Consider the following 19329-nt stretch of genomic DNA (forward strand, 5'->3'; position numbering starts at 1 on the left):
AACAGAGTTCTACAGAACTAACAAGAATAATGAGACAGACAATCTGTCCAACCACCAAGAGAGTCTAGACCAGACTGAATACTTCAGGCGAGGTGAGGACACATCCCCCTCGATCACGTGATAGCTCCGTGGGTCGCTGCCCAGCAAGAAGCCGGCAGGGAAACGAGCAAAGAGCGATAATTACAGTAGTTAGACAATCAAGACTTGAACTGAGCACATAATATGTTACATCCTACCTAACAACAAAACTAAGTCAAATAATAATATAAAGCAATACATTTACGATTTAGCTATTATCGCAAATATAAGCAATATAAAATTATATGAAAAGATAATAATTATATATATATATATATATATATATATACATAATAATCATTGCAACCCATTCAGGGGTTGCAACGCCCCCCCAACACAACAAACGGTCGCACTAGGAGTTGCATTAATGTCTTTCACATTACTGATTACTCGGGTTACATTACTAATTAATATAAACATTAATCAGAGTCACTCTTGTGCCAAGCACTTCTATAATTTAAGTGTCTGTTTCACTATAAGTTATGCCCCTAGTACTAGGGCAGTACACAGTATCGTATCTTTGCATTCTCGTGGTTATGTACATCAGTGTAGAGACAGGATAGCACAGACAAGCCTGACACGTTGAGGCTCGAACATAGTAATGTAGACAGCATAATAGTCTTGTGTTATAGACAGGAGACAGCATTCCACTCTTAAGTAGTGGTTGTGGAATGCTATGCAGTATGGACATCTGAGTATGAAACAGCTCAAGGTGTGTTGTGAGGGGGTGGGGTCTGCGGCAGGACAGTGTTCCGTCACGCAGTACATCGCCCACACAACACTACCCACTCAACACTCAGCTTATGTCTCCTCCTCACACACATCATTACTGTGAATATATAAATATAATAATTAGACATGACATGAGTATACATAGTTAGTATGGGCTGGAGGGATTAAGTTACTTTACTGAATTTGACATAGCAAGTAACAAAAGGTATTTGGGCATAAAATTATGTTAATTTTAATGTAACTGATAATTATTAAGGACGTGACAGAGCGTCAGCAATTACAATACAATGACCACTTATGTGTTTTATACTAATAGAATAAGGTTGGATTCTGAGGGCCCACCTCATGATCCTAGCATTTTTACTTTTCATAGTGTTAATATAAGTGAGTGGATTGTGATCTGAAAAAGCGTTAATTTTGAATGGGGAAGTGCCCAGATACACATCAAAATGTTCCAAGGACACCACAAGAGCTAGAGCCTCTTTCTCAATAGTGGCATAATTTTTCTGGTGTCGTTTAAGCTTAGATGAATAGTAACATATAGGATGGAGAATGTCAGTGGATGTTGACTGTTGGAGCAGCACAGCGCCCACTGCAAGATTAAAAGGAAGATTAAAATTAGGACTTTTCAACACAGGAGCAGAGGAGAGCAAACGTTTCAATCTTTTGAACGAGTCTGAACAATCTCTAGTCCAGGTGAACTGAACTTTGCTACTAGTAAGCTCAGTGAGAGGAGCTGCAATCTGAGAAAAGTTTGGACAGAACCTGCGATAATATCCTGCCATACCCAGGAATCTCTGTACTCCCTTCCTATCCTGTGGCACTGGAAATTCAGAAATTGCACGAACCTTAGCCTCAATAGGAGCAACCTCACCTTGGCCGATACAAAAGCCTAGATAGGTAATCTTGGCTTGACCAAAACTACATTTAGCTAAGTTAACAGTGAAGTTGTAGTGCGCCAGTCTCTCAAACAATGCTCTGAGACGCGTCAGGTGCTGTTCCCACTCGTCACTGTACACCACTAAGTCATCAAGGTAGGCTTCTACTCCTAAGTTATGGGTCAACTCGTTCATTATACGTTGGAATGAAAAAGCCGCGTTACATAGGCCGAAAGGGGTGACGAGGTAGTTAAACAATCCATCTTGAACAGTAAAAGCAGATATTTCTTAAGCACGTTCAGTAAGCGGGACTTGATAATAGCCTCGTAAGAGATCTAAACGGATGACAAACTGGGCTCCTGACACACGGTCAATAAGGTCGTCAATGCGAGGTAGAGGATAACCATCAGGCAAGATGACAGAGTTCACTTTCCTGTAATCAGTGCACATCCTGAAACTACCGTCAGGTTTAGGCACTAAAATACAGGGAGATGCCCATGGACTTTTACTGCGCTCAATAAGTCCGTGAGATAACAGAATATCAACCTCTTCTCTCAATGCTTTATGCTTTGTTGGACTCATCCTATATGGTGATTGCTTAATGGGTGATGCTCCCAGTACATCAACGTCATGTACACCTAGCGTACAACGTTTAGGAACATCACTGAACAATTCAGGGAAATGCAAAATCATGTTTTTAATATCACCAGCTTTATCAATTCCAAGGTTACTAAGAAAATCGTCTAGTGACTGTAGAGTCACTGAATTTTCTAAACGCACCTCTATACCTCTAGAGATGTCAGGTAGACTGACGTTTTCTTCCTCTGTCCTAGGAAGAATAGAAGTAGTAGGTAGAGGACTAGCGTAGTATGTCTTAAGCTGGTTAACATGGTACACATGATTAGATTTCTTTTTCCCAGGCGTACGTACCAAATAATTTACGTCGCTAAGCTTTTTTACTACTTCCAGGGGGCCATCATACCTGGCTTGTAGAGCATGACCTGGTACTAATTTCCGAGCCATCACCTTATCTCCTGCTTTAAAAGAGCTAGAGACAGCACGCTTGTCATAATGTTGCTTCATTCTAGCTTGGGCTGAAACTAGGTTTTTTCGAAGCTAGCTCTCTAGCGGCTGTCAAATGTTGCTGCATTAATGAAGGTGAAGTACTCAATGATGGATTTGATTTTCCTGTCCACACGTCTTTTAACACTACGAGAGGACCACGCACTTGGTGTCCGAATATTAATTCATAAGGACTAAACCCGAGACTTTCTTGCTCACTTTCTCTCATAGCGAACAGAAGAAAAGGTATACCCTCATCCCAGTCTCTAGAAAAATGTTCACAATAAGCTCTCATCATGGGCTTCAGTGTCTGATGAAATCTCTCTAGAGCACCTTGTGACTGGATGATAACTGGTTGAAAGTACAGACTTTATTCCTAGGTGGGATAATGCTTCTCGAAAGATCTTAGAAGTGAAATTAGATCCCTGATCGGATTGTATCTCTCGTGGCAATCCAACCTGGGAGAAAAATTTCATCAGCACTCTCACAATAGCACGAGCATTAATTTTTCTCATAGGAATAGCTTCGGGATAGCGTGTTGCAGCGTCCATAATAGTAAATAAGCATTGGTTTCCTAGTTTGGTTCTAGGCAAAGGACCAACACAATCAATAATAAGACGTGAGAATGGTTCACCATCCACGGTGATAGGAATGAGAGGTGCAGGTGGAGGCATGTGTGCTGGCTTGCCTGTCACTTGACACACGTGGCAACGTCGCACATGATCAGCTACTGTTTCCTTCATCTTTGGCCAAGTAAAATGTTTTGCCAGTTTACCGAGTGTCTTCTTGACACCCAAATGTCCTCCAATGGGACTATTGTGAGCAAAATCAATGGCTTGTTCACGAAATGTAACTGGTAACACTACAAGATGCTTGACTGTGGTGGAAACACTATCAGCTGACAACTTACATGCATTTTTCTCCATCAGTACACCATTACTATAATAGTAACAATTATCGAGATCCTTTGCTTCACTCTCAGTAACTGCTATATCTCTGTCTTTCCAGTGACTGATCAACAAACTGATCCTTGATTAAATCATCATGAGTTAGAAATTTAACGTCAGGTGTGTCCTGACTAGGTTGATGACCGGGGGGGGAGTTGGTGTTAATGACCCTGGTCGCAGAGCGTCACTAAACAACATATTCAAGCCCAAATCATTGTCATCCACTAACTCAACAGGAGACAAGGATGGTGGTTGTATCTTTGACATAGCTCTAGTAATTGCGCTGAGAGGAAATAAAATAGGCTTCTCTCTACAAGCTTCAATGGCATAATTATCATCAGTGTTATTATCAATCACAAGTGGTTCCTTACATATACCAGCATGAAGGATATCGTTCCCTATCAACAAGTCCACTGACCTGATGGGAAATACACCACTGGATATACCCACTGAAATATAACTGGTATAATAGCTTGTTTCAATGTATATTTTGTGAAGAGGTACTTTTATAACAGCCCCACCATAGGCTTCTACCAATACATCTATCTTGGAATAGGTATCATCAGTTAAGGGCAGTACATCTTCTCTTAATAACGTGAGATAACTGCCAGTGTCTCTGAAAGAAATTATCTCGGTTAGATGTGATTCGTCAAATCCTACTTTACCTCTCGAAATGTAAGGACTTATCGCTAAACGAATCTTTTCGTCAGATACACTTTCTGACGCTAGTCATCTGTCCTGAGTAATATTATCTAAAACAGTAGGATCAGAGGTATTACTAGGATTTTGGTGCCTTTGTTGCTCGGAAGAAGATACGACTTGTGTGGGGGCGCCAGCCGCACGACTGCTTCTCATATCTCTTTCTAACTTACAGCAATACTCTCTAGCATGTCCTTTTCTGTTACAATAGGTACATTTAACTTTCTTCTTCTCGATATCAGATTTCTGTCTAGCCACAGAGACAGATTCAGGATTGTGTTTTCCTGGTAAAGGTACGAGAAGTTACAGTAGCAGGTACATCAGGCCGGCAATGAGCAGCTGATTTAGGTTGCCAACTTCTAGGACAATTTTTAGTTGCCATGTTTCTCTGTGTTTTAGTACGTACAAGTTTGTGAGAAATCTCGTAATTGTCTGCTAATGCTGCAGTTTCCAGAATATCCGAGGTAGTATGATCGATCAGATATTCTTGTAAGTCCGCAGACATACAGTTGTTAAACTCTTTATGTAGTAACAACTGAACTAGACTGTCGTCATTGTTACATTTAGCAGCTCTAGACCATCTCTCAAATGCAACTTTTTTCTCACGAGCAAACTCTACACAAGTTTGATCTGGTCGTCGTTGTAACGTACGAAATGCGCTTTGATAACTTACAGGTAACAAGTTATATGTCTCTAGAATAGTTTGCTTGACAGCGTCATAACTAATGTACTTGGCAAATGGTAAAGCAGCAGTACAAGTTTGAGCTCTTCCTGTCAAAGCTGTGTGCAACAAGGTAGCCCAGTGCTTATGTGGCCAGTTCGTAGCACGTGCCTGGTTCTCAAACACATCAAAATAGGTGTCTAAGTCACTCTCAAAAAACTTAGGAACCATGGATGCAGCTTTCTGCACATTAAATGTGTCCTGTGATCTATCAGTCTGTTGTCTTCCCAGACGAACATTTTCCCTCTGGAAATCATCTTCGTTCAATTTCCTCTGTGCCTCTATTTGTGCAGTCTGCAACATAATGAGGTGTTCAAACCTCTCAAACTGTTCCTGAGAGATAGGACCAGTGGGTAATGGAGGAGTAGGGAAATTAACATGTCTTTCTGGACTATCCTTAGGTCGGGCACCTCGTCCAACCGTCCCTAGAGAGTCTAGATCTGGTCTATGATAAGTAGATACAGGTGTAGCATACACAGTACTAGTATTAGGCTGAGTCATACTACCAGCTATACTCTGTACTATTGTGTCAGTGAGGGAAGGAGTGAGCGAGAACTGAGCTACACTAGGCTCAGACACTAGGGTCACTTCTGCCTTAGTTGCTCTTTCTTCTAAGTCATCAAATAGAGTTATACTTCCTAATTGTGACACTAGGCTTTCTGAATCTGAATCATATTCAGTCATCTCTGTATGAGCAGGAAACAATATATCTTTAATAAACGCTCTGACAGTTTCTGCGGTGTAATTCCTGTTATACGTCACACCGAGATATTTGGCTACTCGCCAACACGTCTGAAGTTTTAATGTACTCAACTCAGACAAAGTCGGAGTATCAATTAACTGTTTCACTTTGGCATACTTAACGAAAATAATTGTACTACGAGAGAGTGATTATGGGAAACTATAATCCTGATAGGAATTTTAGTGTTGGTTGTCTTAGAACTAGAGCTCATAAACAGTATTTCCATCTCCTTAGATCAAGAGACTCGGTCAAGTACATACATCCACCTAGTATGTTGTACAAGACTAAACTCAAAGTCTTCAGATTAGGAAAGTACTCAAAGTGTTTGACCATAGTGTTACTAGTATGTCAAACTGGACAATTTCTCCAACACCTTGGATCAAGAGCATCCCGGACAGGCCCCCATTTGTTACATAAAATGCGATTCTAAAAGCTTAGAGATCTCCAGTGAATACTAGAAAGGACTTCCCTTCTAGCATCCAGCGTGTTACTGGGTTTTCGTAACAATTAGTCAGTATCCTTGTCCAATTATCCATTAGAATTCAGTATGATTCAATAGTGCTTCAGGATTACATTTGGTAGGCTACTAACTAGAGAAATTAAAAATTTAATAAATTTATTAAGTATCGTCTAGAGGTATATCAAATTAAATTGATCACAGTAATCAAAATAATAATAATCACTTCTCTCGTATACAATAGTATTGTGCTGAAAGCACATATCACATTTATAATTCTTAAGTACCATCTAGTACATTAACATTTAATAAGATATTACAAATATATACAAGTAAGTTTGTGTGTAAGTGCTCTGAGTAGTTCGCTATGTCTCACTACTTGACTAGACTTAAACAAGTGACTGACAAAGTCCTCAAATAAACTAACTTCTTGACCAACTGGCAATCAGAACAGTCTGCTTGAACAATAAAAAGAATGCTAAGCCCAATAGCAATATAACAAGCAACTGCGACACAGAATCAGGAACAAGGAGATAATATAACGACACTAAGTAGGGACCATCTGCAGATCCTCCACAAAAGTCACCGAACTCCCATACTACTGAATCTAAGTTCAGCATAAGAAAATCCCCGACTGTGATAATACACGGATACCAGTACAAGTTAGGTCAGAAGCTACAGCTCAGGACCTGAGTTGCTCAGAGTGTCTATGCGACACACAACCTCAGTACAACGTCGAAAATCACTAAGTCTATACAATGTTCTGTGAACAGAGTTCTACAGAACTAACAAGAATAATGAGACAGACAATCTGTCCAACCACCAAGAGAGTCTAGATCAGACTGAATACTTCAGGCGAGGTGAGGACACATCCCCCTCGATCACGTGATAGCTCCGTGGGTCGCTGCCCAGCAAGAAGCCGGCAGGGAAACGAGCAAAGAGTGATAATTACAGTAGTTAGACAATCAAGACTTGAACTGAGCACATAATATGTTACATCCTACCTAACAACATAACTAAGTCAAATAATAATATAAAGCAATACATTTACGATTTAGCTATTATCGCAAATATAAGCAATATAAAATTATATGAAAAGATAATTATATATATACATAATAATCATTGCAACCCATTCAGGGGTTGCAACATTGGTAAATTTAAAAAGATAAACTTTTGCTTATCTTTTTGGCCATTCTTCCTTGGTGGGATACTGCTGGTTTGTTGAAAGAAGTAATACAGAACTGATGGTGTTAGCTATATTAATTGTTGGGGTGTTAGACACAGCAGTGACAGTAGGTGCATGAGTATGAATACTGGATGGAATCCGGATAAGTAGGTTGCATTAAATATACAGTGGATCCCGCTTAACTACTTAGATTGGGACCTGAAGGATTCTTAGTTGAGCAAACAATGTTATCCGAACTGTTTTCCAATAGAAACTTGTGTTATAACTTTTAGGTGGTGAAGCAATGTAAAAAGAGAGCAAATGAGAGAGTGGGTGAGATATCAACAAATTTTGTTGAAAATAAGAAAAAGTTTTGGAGTGAGATTAACAAGTTAAGAAAGCCTAGAGAACAAATGGATTTGTCAGTTAAAAATAGGAGAGGAGAGTTATTAAATGGAGAGTTAGAGGTATTGGGAAGATGGAGGGAATATTTTGAGGAATTGTTAAATGTTGATGAAGATAGGGAAGCTGTGATTTCGTGTATAGGGCAAGGAGGAATAACATCTTGTAGGAGTGAGGAAGAGCCAGTTGTGAGTGTGGGGGAAGTTCGTGAGGCAGTAGGTAAAATGAAAGGGGGTAAGGCAGCCGGGATTGATGGGATAAAGATAGAAATGTTAAAAGCAGGTGGGGATATAGTTTTGGAGTGGTTGGTGCAATTATTTAATAAATGTATGGAAGAGGGTAAGGTACCTAGGGATTGGCAGAGAGCATGCATAGTTCCTTTGTATAAAGGCAAAGGGGATAAAAGAGAGTGCAAAAATTATAGGGGGATAAGTCTGTTGAGTATACCTGGTAAAGTGTATGGTAGAGTTATAATTGAAAGAATTAAGAGTAAGACGGAGAATAGGATAGCAGATGAACAAGGAGGCTTTAGGAAAGGTAGGGGGTGTGTGGACCAGGTGTTTACAGTGAAACATATAAGTGAACAGTATTTAGATAAGGCTAAAGAGGTCTTTGTGGCATTTATGGATTTGGAAAAGGCGTATGACAGGGTGGATAGGGGGGCAATGTGGCAGATGTTGCAAGTGTATGGTGTAGGAGGTAGGTTACTGAAAGCAGTGAAGAGTTTTTACGAGGATAGTGAGGCTCAAGTTAGAGTATGTAGGAAAGAGGGAAAATTTTTCCCAGTAAAAGTAGGCCTTAGACAAGGATGTGTGATGTCACCATGGTTGTTTAATATATTTATAGATGGGGTTGTAAGAGAAGTAAATGCGAGGGTCTTGGCAAGAGGCGTGGAGTTAAAAGATAAAGAATCACACACAAAGTGGGAGTTGTCACAGCTGCTCTTTGCTGATGACACTGTGCTCTTGGGAGATTCTGAAGAGAAGTTGCAGAGATTGGTGGATGAATTTGGTAGGGTGTGCAAAAGAAGAAAATTAAAGGTGAATACAGGAAAGAGTAAGGTTATGAGGATAACAAAAAGATTAGGTGATGAAAGATTGAATATCAGATTGGAGGGAGAGAGTATGGAGGAGGTGAACGTATTCAGATATTTGGGAGTGGACGTGTCAGTGATGGGTCTATGAAAGATGAGGTGAATCATAGAATTGATGAGGGAAAAAGAGTGAGTGGTGCACTTAGGAGTCTGTGGAGACAATGAAATTTGTCCTTGGAGGCAAAGAGGGGAATGTATGAGAGTATAGTTTTACCAACGCTCTTATATGGGTGTGAAGCGTGGGTAATGAATGTTGCAGCGAGGAGAAGGCTGGAGGCAGTGGAGATGTCATGTCTGAGGGCAATGTGTGGTGTGAATATAATGCAGAGAATTCGTAGTTTGGAAGTTAGGAGGAGGTGCGGGATTACCAAAACTGTTGTCCAGAGGGCTGAGGAAGGGTTGTTGAGGTGGTTCGGACATGTAGAGAGAATGGAGCGAAACAGAATGACTTCAAGAGTGTATCAGTCTGTAGTGGAAGGAAGGCGGGGTAGGGGTCGGCCTAGGAAAGGTTGGAGGGAGGGGGTAAAGGAGGTTTTGTGTGCGAGGGGCTTGGACTTCCAGCAGGCGTGCGTGAGTGTGTTTGATAGGAGTGAATGGAGAGAAATGGTTTTTAATACTTGACGTGCTGTTGGAGTGTGAGCAAAGTAACATTTATGAAGGGATTCAGGGAAACCGGCAGGCCGGACTTGAATCCTGGAGATGGGAAGTACAGTGCCTGCACTCTGAAGGAGGGGTGTTAATGTTGCAGTTTAAAAACTGTAGTGTAAAGCACCCTTCTGGCAAGACAGTGATGGAGTGAATGATGGTGAAAGTTTTTCTTTTTCGGGCCACCCTGCCTTGGTGGGAATCGGCCAGTGTGATAATAATAAAATAAAAAAAATATTTACCCCCTTTGCAACAACAGCTTCCTTGATTTCCTTTTTCTTGGCTATGATTGAAGATATGGTTGTACGGGATTTGCTATACATCCTGGCCAGTTCGCCCACACGTACGCCACTTTCATATTATTCAATGATGTTTTTCTTAAATTCAATCGTATTTCTCACCTTCTTTACGAAAGGCTTGGCACTAGGGGCTTTCTTTGGAGCCATGGTAGCTTATTTAGCACTTGCAAGCACTAAAATGAATGGAATATTATGAAATATTTTGTATGAACACGTGAGGGGACCGTCGCTCACTGGTAAACAATGACACACTGGCTGGGAAGGGAGGCCGAGGCCGCTCAGAGCCGTGAGTACGCGTCCAGGACGAAAGACGATTAGCGAGTTAACAGACCATTTGCGAGCTAATGTTTAGATGAAATAACGCGACTATTTCCGAAATGGACGACTTTCAGGCCGGACGATTATTGAGGGGCCTCTGTATTATGAAATATTTCGTATGAACATGTGAGGGGACCGTCGCTCACTGGTAAACAATGGCACACTGGCTGGGAAGGGAGGCTGAGGCCGCTCAGAGCATGAGTATGCGTCCTGGACGAAGGACGATTAGCGAGTAAACCGACCATTTGCGAGCCATTGTTTGGACAAAAATAACGCAACGATTTCCGAAAAGGACGACTATCGAGCCGGACGATTATTGAGGGACCACTGCGTGTGTGTGTGTGTGTGTACTCACCTATTTGTACTCACCTATTTGTGGTTGCAGGGGTCGAGTCATAGCTCCTGGCCCCGCCTCTTCACTGATTGCTACTAGGTCCTCTCTCTCCCTGCTCCATGAGCTTTATCATACCTCGCCTTAAAACTATGTATGGTTCCCGCCTCCACTACTTCACTTTCTAGATTATTCCACGACTTGACTACTCTATGACTGAAGAAATACTTCCTAACATCCCTTTGATTCATCTGAGTCTTCAACTTCCAATTGTGACCTCTTGTGTATGTGTCCCATCTCTGGAACATCCTGTCTTTGTCCACCGTGTCTATTCTGCGCAGTATTTTATATGTCGTTATCATGTCTCCCCTGACCCTCCTGGCCTCCAGTGTCGTCAGGCCGATTTCCCTCAACCTTTCTTCGTACGACAATCCCCGTAGCTCTGGGACTAGTCTTGTTGCAAACCTTTCCACTTTCTCTAATTTCTTGACGTGCTTGACTAGGTGTGGATTCCAAACTGGTGCTGCATACTCCAGCATGGGCCTGACGTAAATGGTATACAGTGTCTTGAACGACTCCTTATTGAGGTATCGGAACGCTATCCGTAGGTTTGCCAGGCGCCCGTATGCTGCAGCAGTTATCTGATTTATGTGCGCCTCAGGAGATATGCTCGGTGTTATACTCACCCCCAGATCTTTTTCCTTGAGTGAGGTTTGCAGTCTTTGGCCATCTAAACTATATTGTGTCTGCGGTCTTCTTTGCCCTTCCCCAATCTTCATGACTTTGCATTTGGCAGGGTTAAACTCAAGGAGCCAGTTTCTGGACCAGGCTTGTAGCCTGTCCAGGTCTCTTTGTAGTCCTGCCTGATCCTCATCCGATTTGATTCTTCTCATTAACTTCACATCATCTGCAAACAAGGACACTTCTGAGTCTATCCCTTCCGTTATGTCGTTCACATATACCAAGAACAGCACAGGTCCTAGGACTGACCCCTGTGGAACCCCGCTTGTCACAAGCGCCCACTCTGACACCTCGTCACGTACCATGACTCGTTGTTGCCTCCCTGTCAGGTATTCTCTGATCCATTGCAGTGCCTTTCCTGTTATGTGTGCCTGATCTTCTAGCTTTTTCAGTAACCTCTTGTGAGGAACTGTGTCGAAGGCCTTTTTGCAGTCCAAAAAAATGCAGTCGATCCACCCCTCTCTCTCTTGTCTTACTTCTGTCACCTTGTCATAAAACTCTAGTAGGTTTGTGACACAGGATTTTCCTTCCCTGAAACCATGCTGGTTGTCAATTATACACTTGTTTCTTTCCAGGTGCTCCACCACTCTCCTCCTGATGATCTTCTCCATGACCTTGCATACTATCCACGTTAGTGATACAGGTCTGTAGTTTAGTGCCTCATGTCTGTCTCCCTTTTTAAAAATTGGGACTACATTTGCCATCTTCCATACCTCGGGGAGTTGCCCAGTTTCAAATGATGTGTTGAAGATCTTTGTTAATGGCACACACAATATCTCTGCTCCCTCTTTAAGGACCCACGGAGAGATGTTGTCTGGTCCCACCGCCTTTGAGGTGTCAAGTTCGCATAGCAGCTTCTTCACTTCCTCCTTGGTTATATTTACCTCATCCAGCACTTGCTGGTGTACCCCCCTGTTCTGATTTCCTGGAGTCCTACTGGTTTCCACTGTAAATACTTCTTTAAATCTCGTGTTGAGCTCCTGACATACCTCTCGGTCGTTTCTTGTGAATTCCCCATCACCCTTCCTCAGTCTGATTACCTGGTCCTTGACTGTTGTTTTCCTCCTGATGTGGCTGTACAACAGCTTCGGGTCAGTCTTGACTTTCGATGCTATGTCATTTTCATATTGTCGCTGATCCTCCCTTCTTATCTGTGCATATTCATTTCTGGCTCTTCGGCTAAACTCTTTATTTTCCTGAGTTCTCTGTCTTCTGTACCTTTTCCATTCTCTAGTACACCTAGTTTTTGCCTCCCTACACCTTTGGGTGAACCAAGGACTCGTTCTGTTCTTCCCATTATTTCTGTTTCCCTTGGGAACAAACCTCTCCTCTGCCTCCTTGCATTTTGTTGCCACATAGTGTGTGTGTGTGTGTGTATACTCACCTATTTGTGGTTGCAGGGGTCGAGTCTTAGCTCCTGGCCCCGCCTCTTCACCGGTTGCTACTGGGCCCTCTCTCTCCCCGCTCCATGAGCTTTATCAAACCTCGTCTTAAAACTGTGTATGGTCCCTGCCTCCACTATGTCATTTTCTAGGCTATTCCACTGCCTTACAACTCTATGACTGAAGAAATACTTCCTAATATCTCTCTGACTCATTTGTGTCTTCAACTTCCAATTGTGGCCTCTTGTTTCTGTGTCCCCTCCCTGGAACATCCTGTCTTTGTCCACCTTGTCTATTCCACGCAGTATTTTATATGTCGTTATCATGTCTCCCCTGACCCTCCTGTCCTCCAGTGTCGTCAGGCCGATTTCCCTTAATCTTTCTTCATAGGACATTCCCCTTAGCTCTGGAACTAACCTTGTCGCAAACCTTTGTACTTTCTCTAGTTTCTTGACGTGCTTTATCAAGTGCGGGTTCCAAACAGGTGCTGCACACTCCAGTATGGGCCTGACATACACGGTGTACAGTGTCTTGAACGATTCCTTACTAAGGTATCGGAATGCTGTTCTCAGGTTTGCCAGGCGCCCATATGCTGCAGCAGTTATCTGATTGATGTGTGCTTCCGGAGACATGCTCGGTGTTATACTCGCCCCAAGATCTTTCTCCTTGAGTGAGGTTTGCAGTCTTTGGCCACCTAGCCTATACTCTGTGGTCTTCTGTGCCCTTCCCCTATCTTCATGACTTTGCATTTGGCAGGATTAAATTCGAGAAGCCATTTGCTGGACCAGGTGTCCAGTCTGTCCAGGTCTCTTTGAAGTCCTGCCTGGTCCTCATCAGATTTAATTCTCCTCATTAACTTCACATCATCTGCAAACAGGGACACTTCTGAGTCTAACCCTTCCATCATGTCGTTCACATATACCAAAAATAGCACTGGTCCTAGGACCGACCCCTGTGGGACCCCGCTCGTCACAGGTGCCCACTGTGATACATCATTACGTACCATGACTCGTTGTTGCCTCCCTGTCAGGTATTCTCTGGTCCATTGCAGTGCCCTTCCTGTTATATGCGCCTGATGCTCTAGCTTCTGCACTAATCTCTTGTGAGGAACTGTGTCAAAGGCCTTCTTGCAGTCCAAGAAGATGCAATCAACCCACCCCTCTCTCTCGTGTCTTACTTCTGTTATTTTATCATAAAACTCCAGAAGGTTTGTGACACAGGATTTGCCTTCCGTGAATCCGTGCTGGTTGGCATTTATACTCTTGTTCCGTTCCAGGTGCTCCACCTCTCTCCTCCTGATAATCTTCTCCATAATTTTGCATACTATACACGTCAATGACACAGGTCTATAGTTTAGTGCCTCTTTTCTGTCTCCTTTTTTAAAAATGGGAACTACATTTGCCGTCTTCCATACCTCAGGTAGTTGCCCAGTTTCCAGGGACGTGTTGAAGATTGTGGTAAGTGGCACTCACAACATATCTGCTCCCTCTCTAAGGACCCACGGGGAGATGTTGTCCGGTCCCATTGCCTTTGAGGTATCGATGTCCCTTAACTGTTTCTTCACCTCCTCCTCATCTGTATGTATGTCGTCCAACACTTGTTGGTGTATTCCTTGCTGGTGTCCCCATCTGGTCTGTCCCCCCAGAGTCCTTCCTGTCTCTACTGTAAATACTTCCTTAAATCTCGTGTTGAGCTCCTCACATACCTCTTGATCGTTTCTTGTGAGTTCTCCACCTTCTTTCCTCAGCCTTATCACCTGGTCCTTGACTGTTGTCTTCCTCCTAATGTGGCTATACAGCAGTTTCGGGTCAGATTTGACTTTCGATGCTATGTCGTTTTCATACTGTCGCTGGGCCTCCCTCCTTATCTGTGCATACTCGTTTCTGGCTCTTCTACTAATCTCCTCGTTTTCCTGGGTCCTATGTCTCCTGTACCTTTTCCATTCTCTGTTGCACTTAGTTTTTGCCTCCCTACACCTTCGGGTAAACCAAGGACTCGTTTTGGTCTTCTTATTATTTCTGTTTCCCTTGGGAACAAACCTTTCCTCTGCCTCCTTGCACTTTGTTGCCACATATTCCATCATCTCGTTTACTGATTTTCCTACCATTTCTCTGTCCCACTGAACCTCCTGCAGGAAGTTTCTCATACCTGTGTAGTCCCCCCTTTTATAGTTTGGCCTGTCCCCTTCAGTTCCTGTTACCTTCTCCACTTGTAACGCTACTATATAATCAAAACTCAGAACCACGTGATCGCTAACTCCAAGGGGCCTCTTGTAAGTGATGTCCTCAATGTCTGAACTGCTCAGGGTGAACACAAGATCCAGTCTTGCTGGCTCATCCTCCCCTCTCTCTCTGGTTGTGTCCCTGACATGTTGATGCATGAGGTTTTCAAGTACCACATCCATCATCTTGGCTCTCCATGTTTCGGGACCCCCATGTGGCTCCAGGTTTTCCCAGTCGATCTCCCTGTGGTTGAAATCGCCCATTACCAGTAACTTTGCTCTGCTCAAGTGAGCTCTTCTTGCCACCTCAGCCAGTGTGTCCACCATCACCCTGTTGTTTTCTTCGTACTCCTCTCTTGGCCTCCTGCAGTTCTGTGGTGGGTTATACATCACTCCAATGACTACTTTATGTTCTCCGGACTGAATTGTACCTACAATGTAGTCTCTTTCTCCAATCATGTCCATGCCTTCCATTTCCTCAAATCCCCATCGGTGTTTTATGAGCAGTGCAACCCCTCCTCCCCCTCTACTCCTTCTATCTTTCCTCAGGATCTGATATCCCGTTGGGAAGATTGTGTCTGTTATTGTCTCAGCGAGTTTTGTTTCTGTGACTGCTATGATGTCTGGGGTTTTTTCACTGATTCTTTCGTTCCACTCCTCATGTTTATTCGTTATTCCATCCGCGTTTGTGTGTGTGTGTGTGTGTGTGTGTGTGTACTCACCTATTTGTGGTTGCAGGGGTCGAGTCCTAGCTCCTGGCCCCGCCTCTTCACCGGTTGCTACTAGGCCCTCTCTCTCCCCGCTCCATGAGCTTTATCAAACCTCGTCTTAAAACTGTGTATGGTTCCTGCCTCCACTACGTCATTTTCTAGGCTGTTCCACTGCCTTACAACTCTATGACTGAAGAAATACTTCCTACTATCTCTCTGACTCATTTGTGTCTTCAACTTCCAATTGTGGCCTCTTGTTTCTGTGTCCCCTCCCTGGAACATCCTGTCCTTGTCCACCTTGTCTATTCCACGCAGTATTTTATATGTCGTTATCATGTCTCCCCTGACCCTCCTGTCCTCCAGTGTCGTCAGGCCGATTTCCCTTAATCTTTCTTCATAGGACATTCCCCTTAGCTCTGGAACTAACCTTGTTGCAAACCTTTGTACTTTCTCTAGTTTCTTGACGTGCTTTATCAAGTGCGGGTTCCAAACAGGTGCTGCATACTCCAGTATGGGCCTGACATACACGGTGTACAGTGTCTTGAATGATTCCTTACTAAGGTATCGGAATGCTGTTCTCAGGTTTGCCAGGCGCCCATATGCTGCAGCAGTTATCTGATTGATGTGTGCTTCCGGAGACATGCTCGGTGTTATACTCACCCCAAGATCTTTCTCCTTGAGTGAGGTTTGCAGTCTTTGGCCACCTAGCCTATACTCTGTCTGTGGTCTTCTGTGCCCTTCCCCTATCTTCATGACTTTGCATTTGGCAGGATTAAATTCGAGAAGCCATTTGCTGGACCAGGTGTCCAGTCTGTCCAGGTCTCTTTGAAGTCCTGCCTGGTCCTCATCAGATTTAATTCTCCTCATTAACTTCACATCATCTGCAAACAGGGACACTTCTGAGTCTAACCCTTCCGTCATGTCGTTCACATATACCAAAAATAGCACTGGTCCTAGGACCGACCCCTGTGGGACCCCGCTCGTCACAGGTGCCCACTGTGATACATCATTACGTACCATGACTCGTTGTTGCCTCCCTGTCAGGTATTCTCTGATCCATTGCAGTGCCCTTCCTGTTATATGCGCCTGATGCTCTAGCTTCTGCACTGTGTGTGTGTGTGTGTGTGTGTTTTGTGTGTGTGTGTGGCAATATATCATTATTTGTGTTTTAATGCTAAATATTAAGAAAAATATAATTTAATAATTTTGTAACATAAATATTAATGTAAATTCAGGAAAATTTCCATAATAAACAATACTTTTACTAAATTAAATTATTACCGTATATTTACCATACATATACCAAAGAAAACGGGCTTGCACGATTTACAGTACATATGGGAGTAACATTGGTATTTTACATTCTAGTACTGCGGGAGACATAGCAGTACAGTACTGTATACGGGTTTGTCTTTACATTTTTTTTTTTTTTTTTTTTTTTTTTTGAAGGGTGATGTGTGAAGTTGAGTTTGAAATTAAATTGAAGTGTTTTAGGGCATATTTAGGGTCTGAACTATAAAAATGGGCATTTTTTAACTGCATCCAGAATTTGTGATTTTTCCAAATTCGTGGGTAGTCTTGGAACAGACTCCCGCGAATTTGGGGGGCTACTGTATATATATTTTTTTAACATGTCGGCCATTTCCTTCTAAGACAGGGTGAGCCAAAAAGAAAGAAAACACTTTCATCATTCGACTCTCTCACCATCATTCATACATAATCACTGTCTTTGCAGAGGTGCTCAGATACAACAGTTTAGATGTCACTCCAAACAGCGAATATCCCAAACCCCTCCTTTAAAAGTGCAGGAATTGTACTTCCCACCTCCAGGACTCAAGTCTGACTAACTGGTTTCCCTGAATCCCCTCACAAAATATTACCCTGCTCACTCCAATAGCTCAAGTCCCAAAAACCATTTGTCTGCATATACTCCTATCTAACACACTCACGCATGCTTGCTGGAAGTCCAAGAACCTCGCCCACAAAACCTCCTTTACCCCCTCCCTCCAATCTTTCCTAGGACAGCCACTACCTTGCCTTCCTTTCCCTACAGATTTATACACTCTCCATGTCATTCTACTTTGATCCGTTCTCTCTAAATGACCAAACCATCTCAACAACCCCTCTTCAGCCCTCTGACTAATACTTTTAGTAACTCCACACCACCACCACCTAATTTCCACACTACAGATTCTCTGCATAATATTTACACCACACATTTCCCCTAGACATGACATCTCTACTGCTTCTAGCCTCCTTGCTGCAGCATTTACAACCCATGCTTCATACCACAATACTCTTGAACATTCCCTTCTTTACCTCTCTGGATGGATAACGTTTTTTGTCTCCACAGATACCTCAAAGCACCACTCACCTTTTTTCCTTCGTCACTTCTATGGTAAACCTCGTCCTTCATGTATATATTTGGTTTGCAGGGCAGCACAGGCAGTGCGCACATTTCCAGAACTTCCTGCCATCAATAGATGCCACTCTTACGAGATCAGCTGCAAGTATACATACAGATGCACTCGTTGCTTACACAGGTATGTTTTGATTAAAAAATATTTCTTTTATTCTTTGGTGACTTTGTGATTGGTGCATTCTCATCTTCCAATAAATTCTGTTTGTTGCCTCCTTTGTTAATATATTTTCTTCAAAGTACAGTACTTTCTCATCTGTATCTTACCCATTTTATGCACACTGTTCATGGACAACCTTTTTTCTTGTAGTTCACTTACTTGCACCTGTTGATGCACTTTCCTGTATTGGACCTTCCATGAACTACAGCACCAGTAAATAATGATTACGCATTGGTTGTACTGCTCTAAAAGCCTGCCTGTAACCTTGTATGCTAACGCATATCTTAGCAAACTGCTTTTGTTATGTTTATCATATTGTGTATGATTAGTCCTTAACCCGTAAACGGTCCAAACGTATATATACGTTTTTTCAACATTTGAAAGTATGTAAAAAAAGTAGATCTTCTTTTTGTTTTTTTACATTTCAAAATGTGTAAAAAAACTTTGATCTTTTCTTTGTTTTTGTTATATTTGAAAATATGTAAAAAAAATGTAGATCTACTTTTGTAGCACTACACATGTGAACGTAGATCTGCTTGGATCGTTTACGGGTTAAAGTGTGGCAGACCTGAAAACACATACCTGTGGGGGCAAAATTAAAAAGAAAGAAAAAAAGATTAGTCTTTATTTCTAAGTGGAATGCAACAAAAAACAAAATTGGATGATAACTTAACATTTTGTGAAAACTGAAGTTGGCAAAAAAAATAATCACTCATCAGCAACATTGGTATAAATGAGCATAGCAGAAATTTTCTAAGTTACACCAACCTCACCTTTTTTCAGTATCTAATGTTATGATAATAGCAACATTTCATGGTGTTTTAGCACTACAATTACAGTACTTTTGTTCATTTCATCTTTGTATGTGCAAAAATTTCATAAATGAATTGAGGTACTAGTGAAAAACCTGTATTGATTTACATTTACATGTTGAATATTTCAGAAATTTTCCTTTAAGGCACATTATATTGGTAGATTTGCTTTTATCTACTAATCTCTCCTCTAGTGTTAAAATATTTATAAAATATTTCTTTTTCATTATTTACAAATAATATTTAGGGTTGTTGAGGTGGTTCGGACATGTAGAGAGAATGGAGCGAAACAGAGTGACTTCAAGAGTGTAT

General features: G+C 42.2%; 1 protein-coding gene across 3 annotated transcripts in view; it reads left to right on the forward strand.

Moving 5' to 3' along the window:
- The window catches only part of LOC128693209 (uncharacterized), a 36051-nt gene that overhangs the window by 13104 nt on the left and 3618 nt on the right, over window positions 1-19329 (forward strand). For 2 of the 3 annotated variants that reach the window (XM_053782709.2, XM_070089290.1), the window contains exon 5: window positions 18062-18169. In XM_053782709.2, coding sequence (XP_053638684.2) covers window positions 18062-18169 — 108 coding nt within the window. Of the gene's footprint in view, window positions 1-11888; window positions 11957-18061; window positions 18170-19329 lie in introns of all 3 variants that reach the window. The other variant, XM_070089291.1, reaches the window with a different exon arrangement.

The sequence above is a fragment of the Cherax quadricarinatus genome, chromosome 28, assembly GCF_038502225.1.
Source record: "Cherax quadricarinatus isolate ZL_2023a chromosome 28, ASM3850222v1, whole genome shotgun sequence".
NCBI lineage: Eukaryota > Metazoa > Arthropoda > Malacostraca > Decapoda > Parastacidae > Cherax > Cherax quadricarinatus.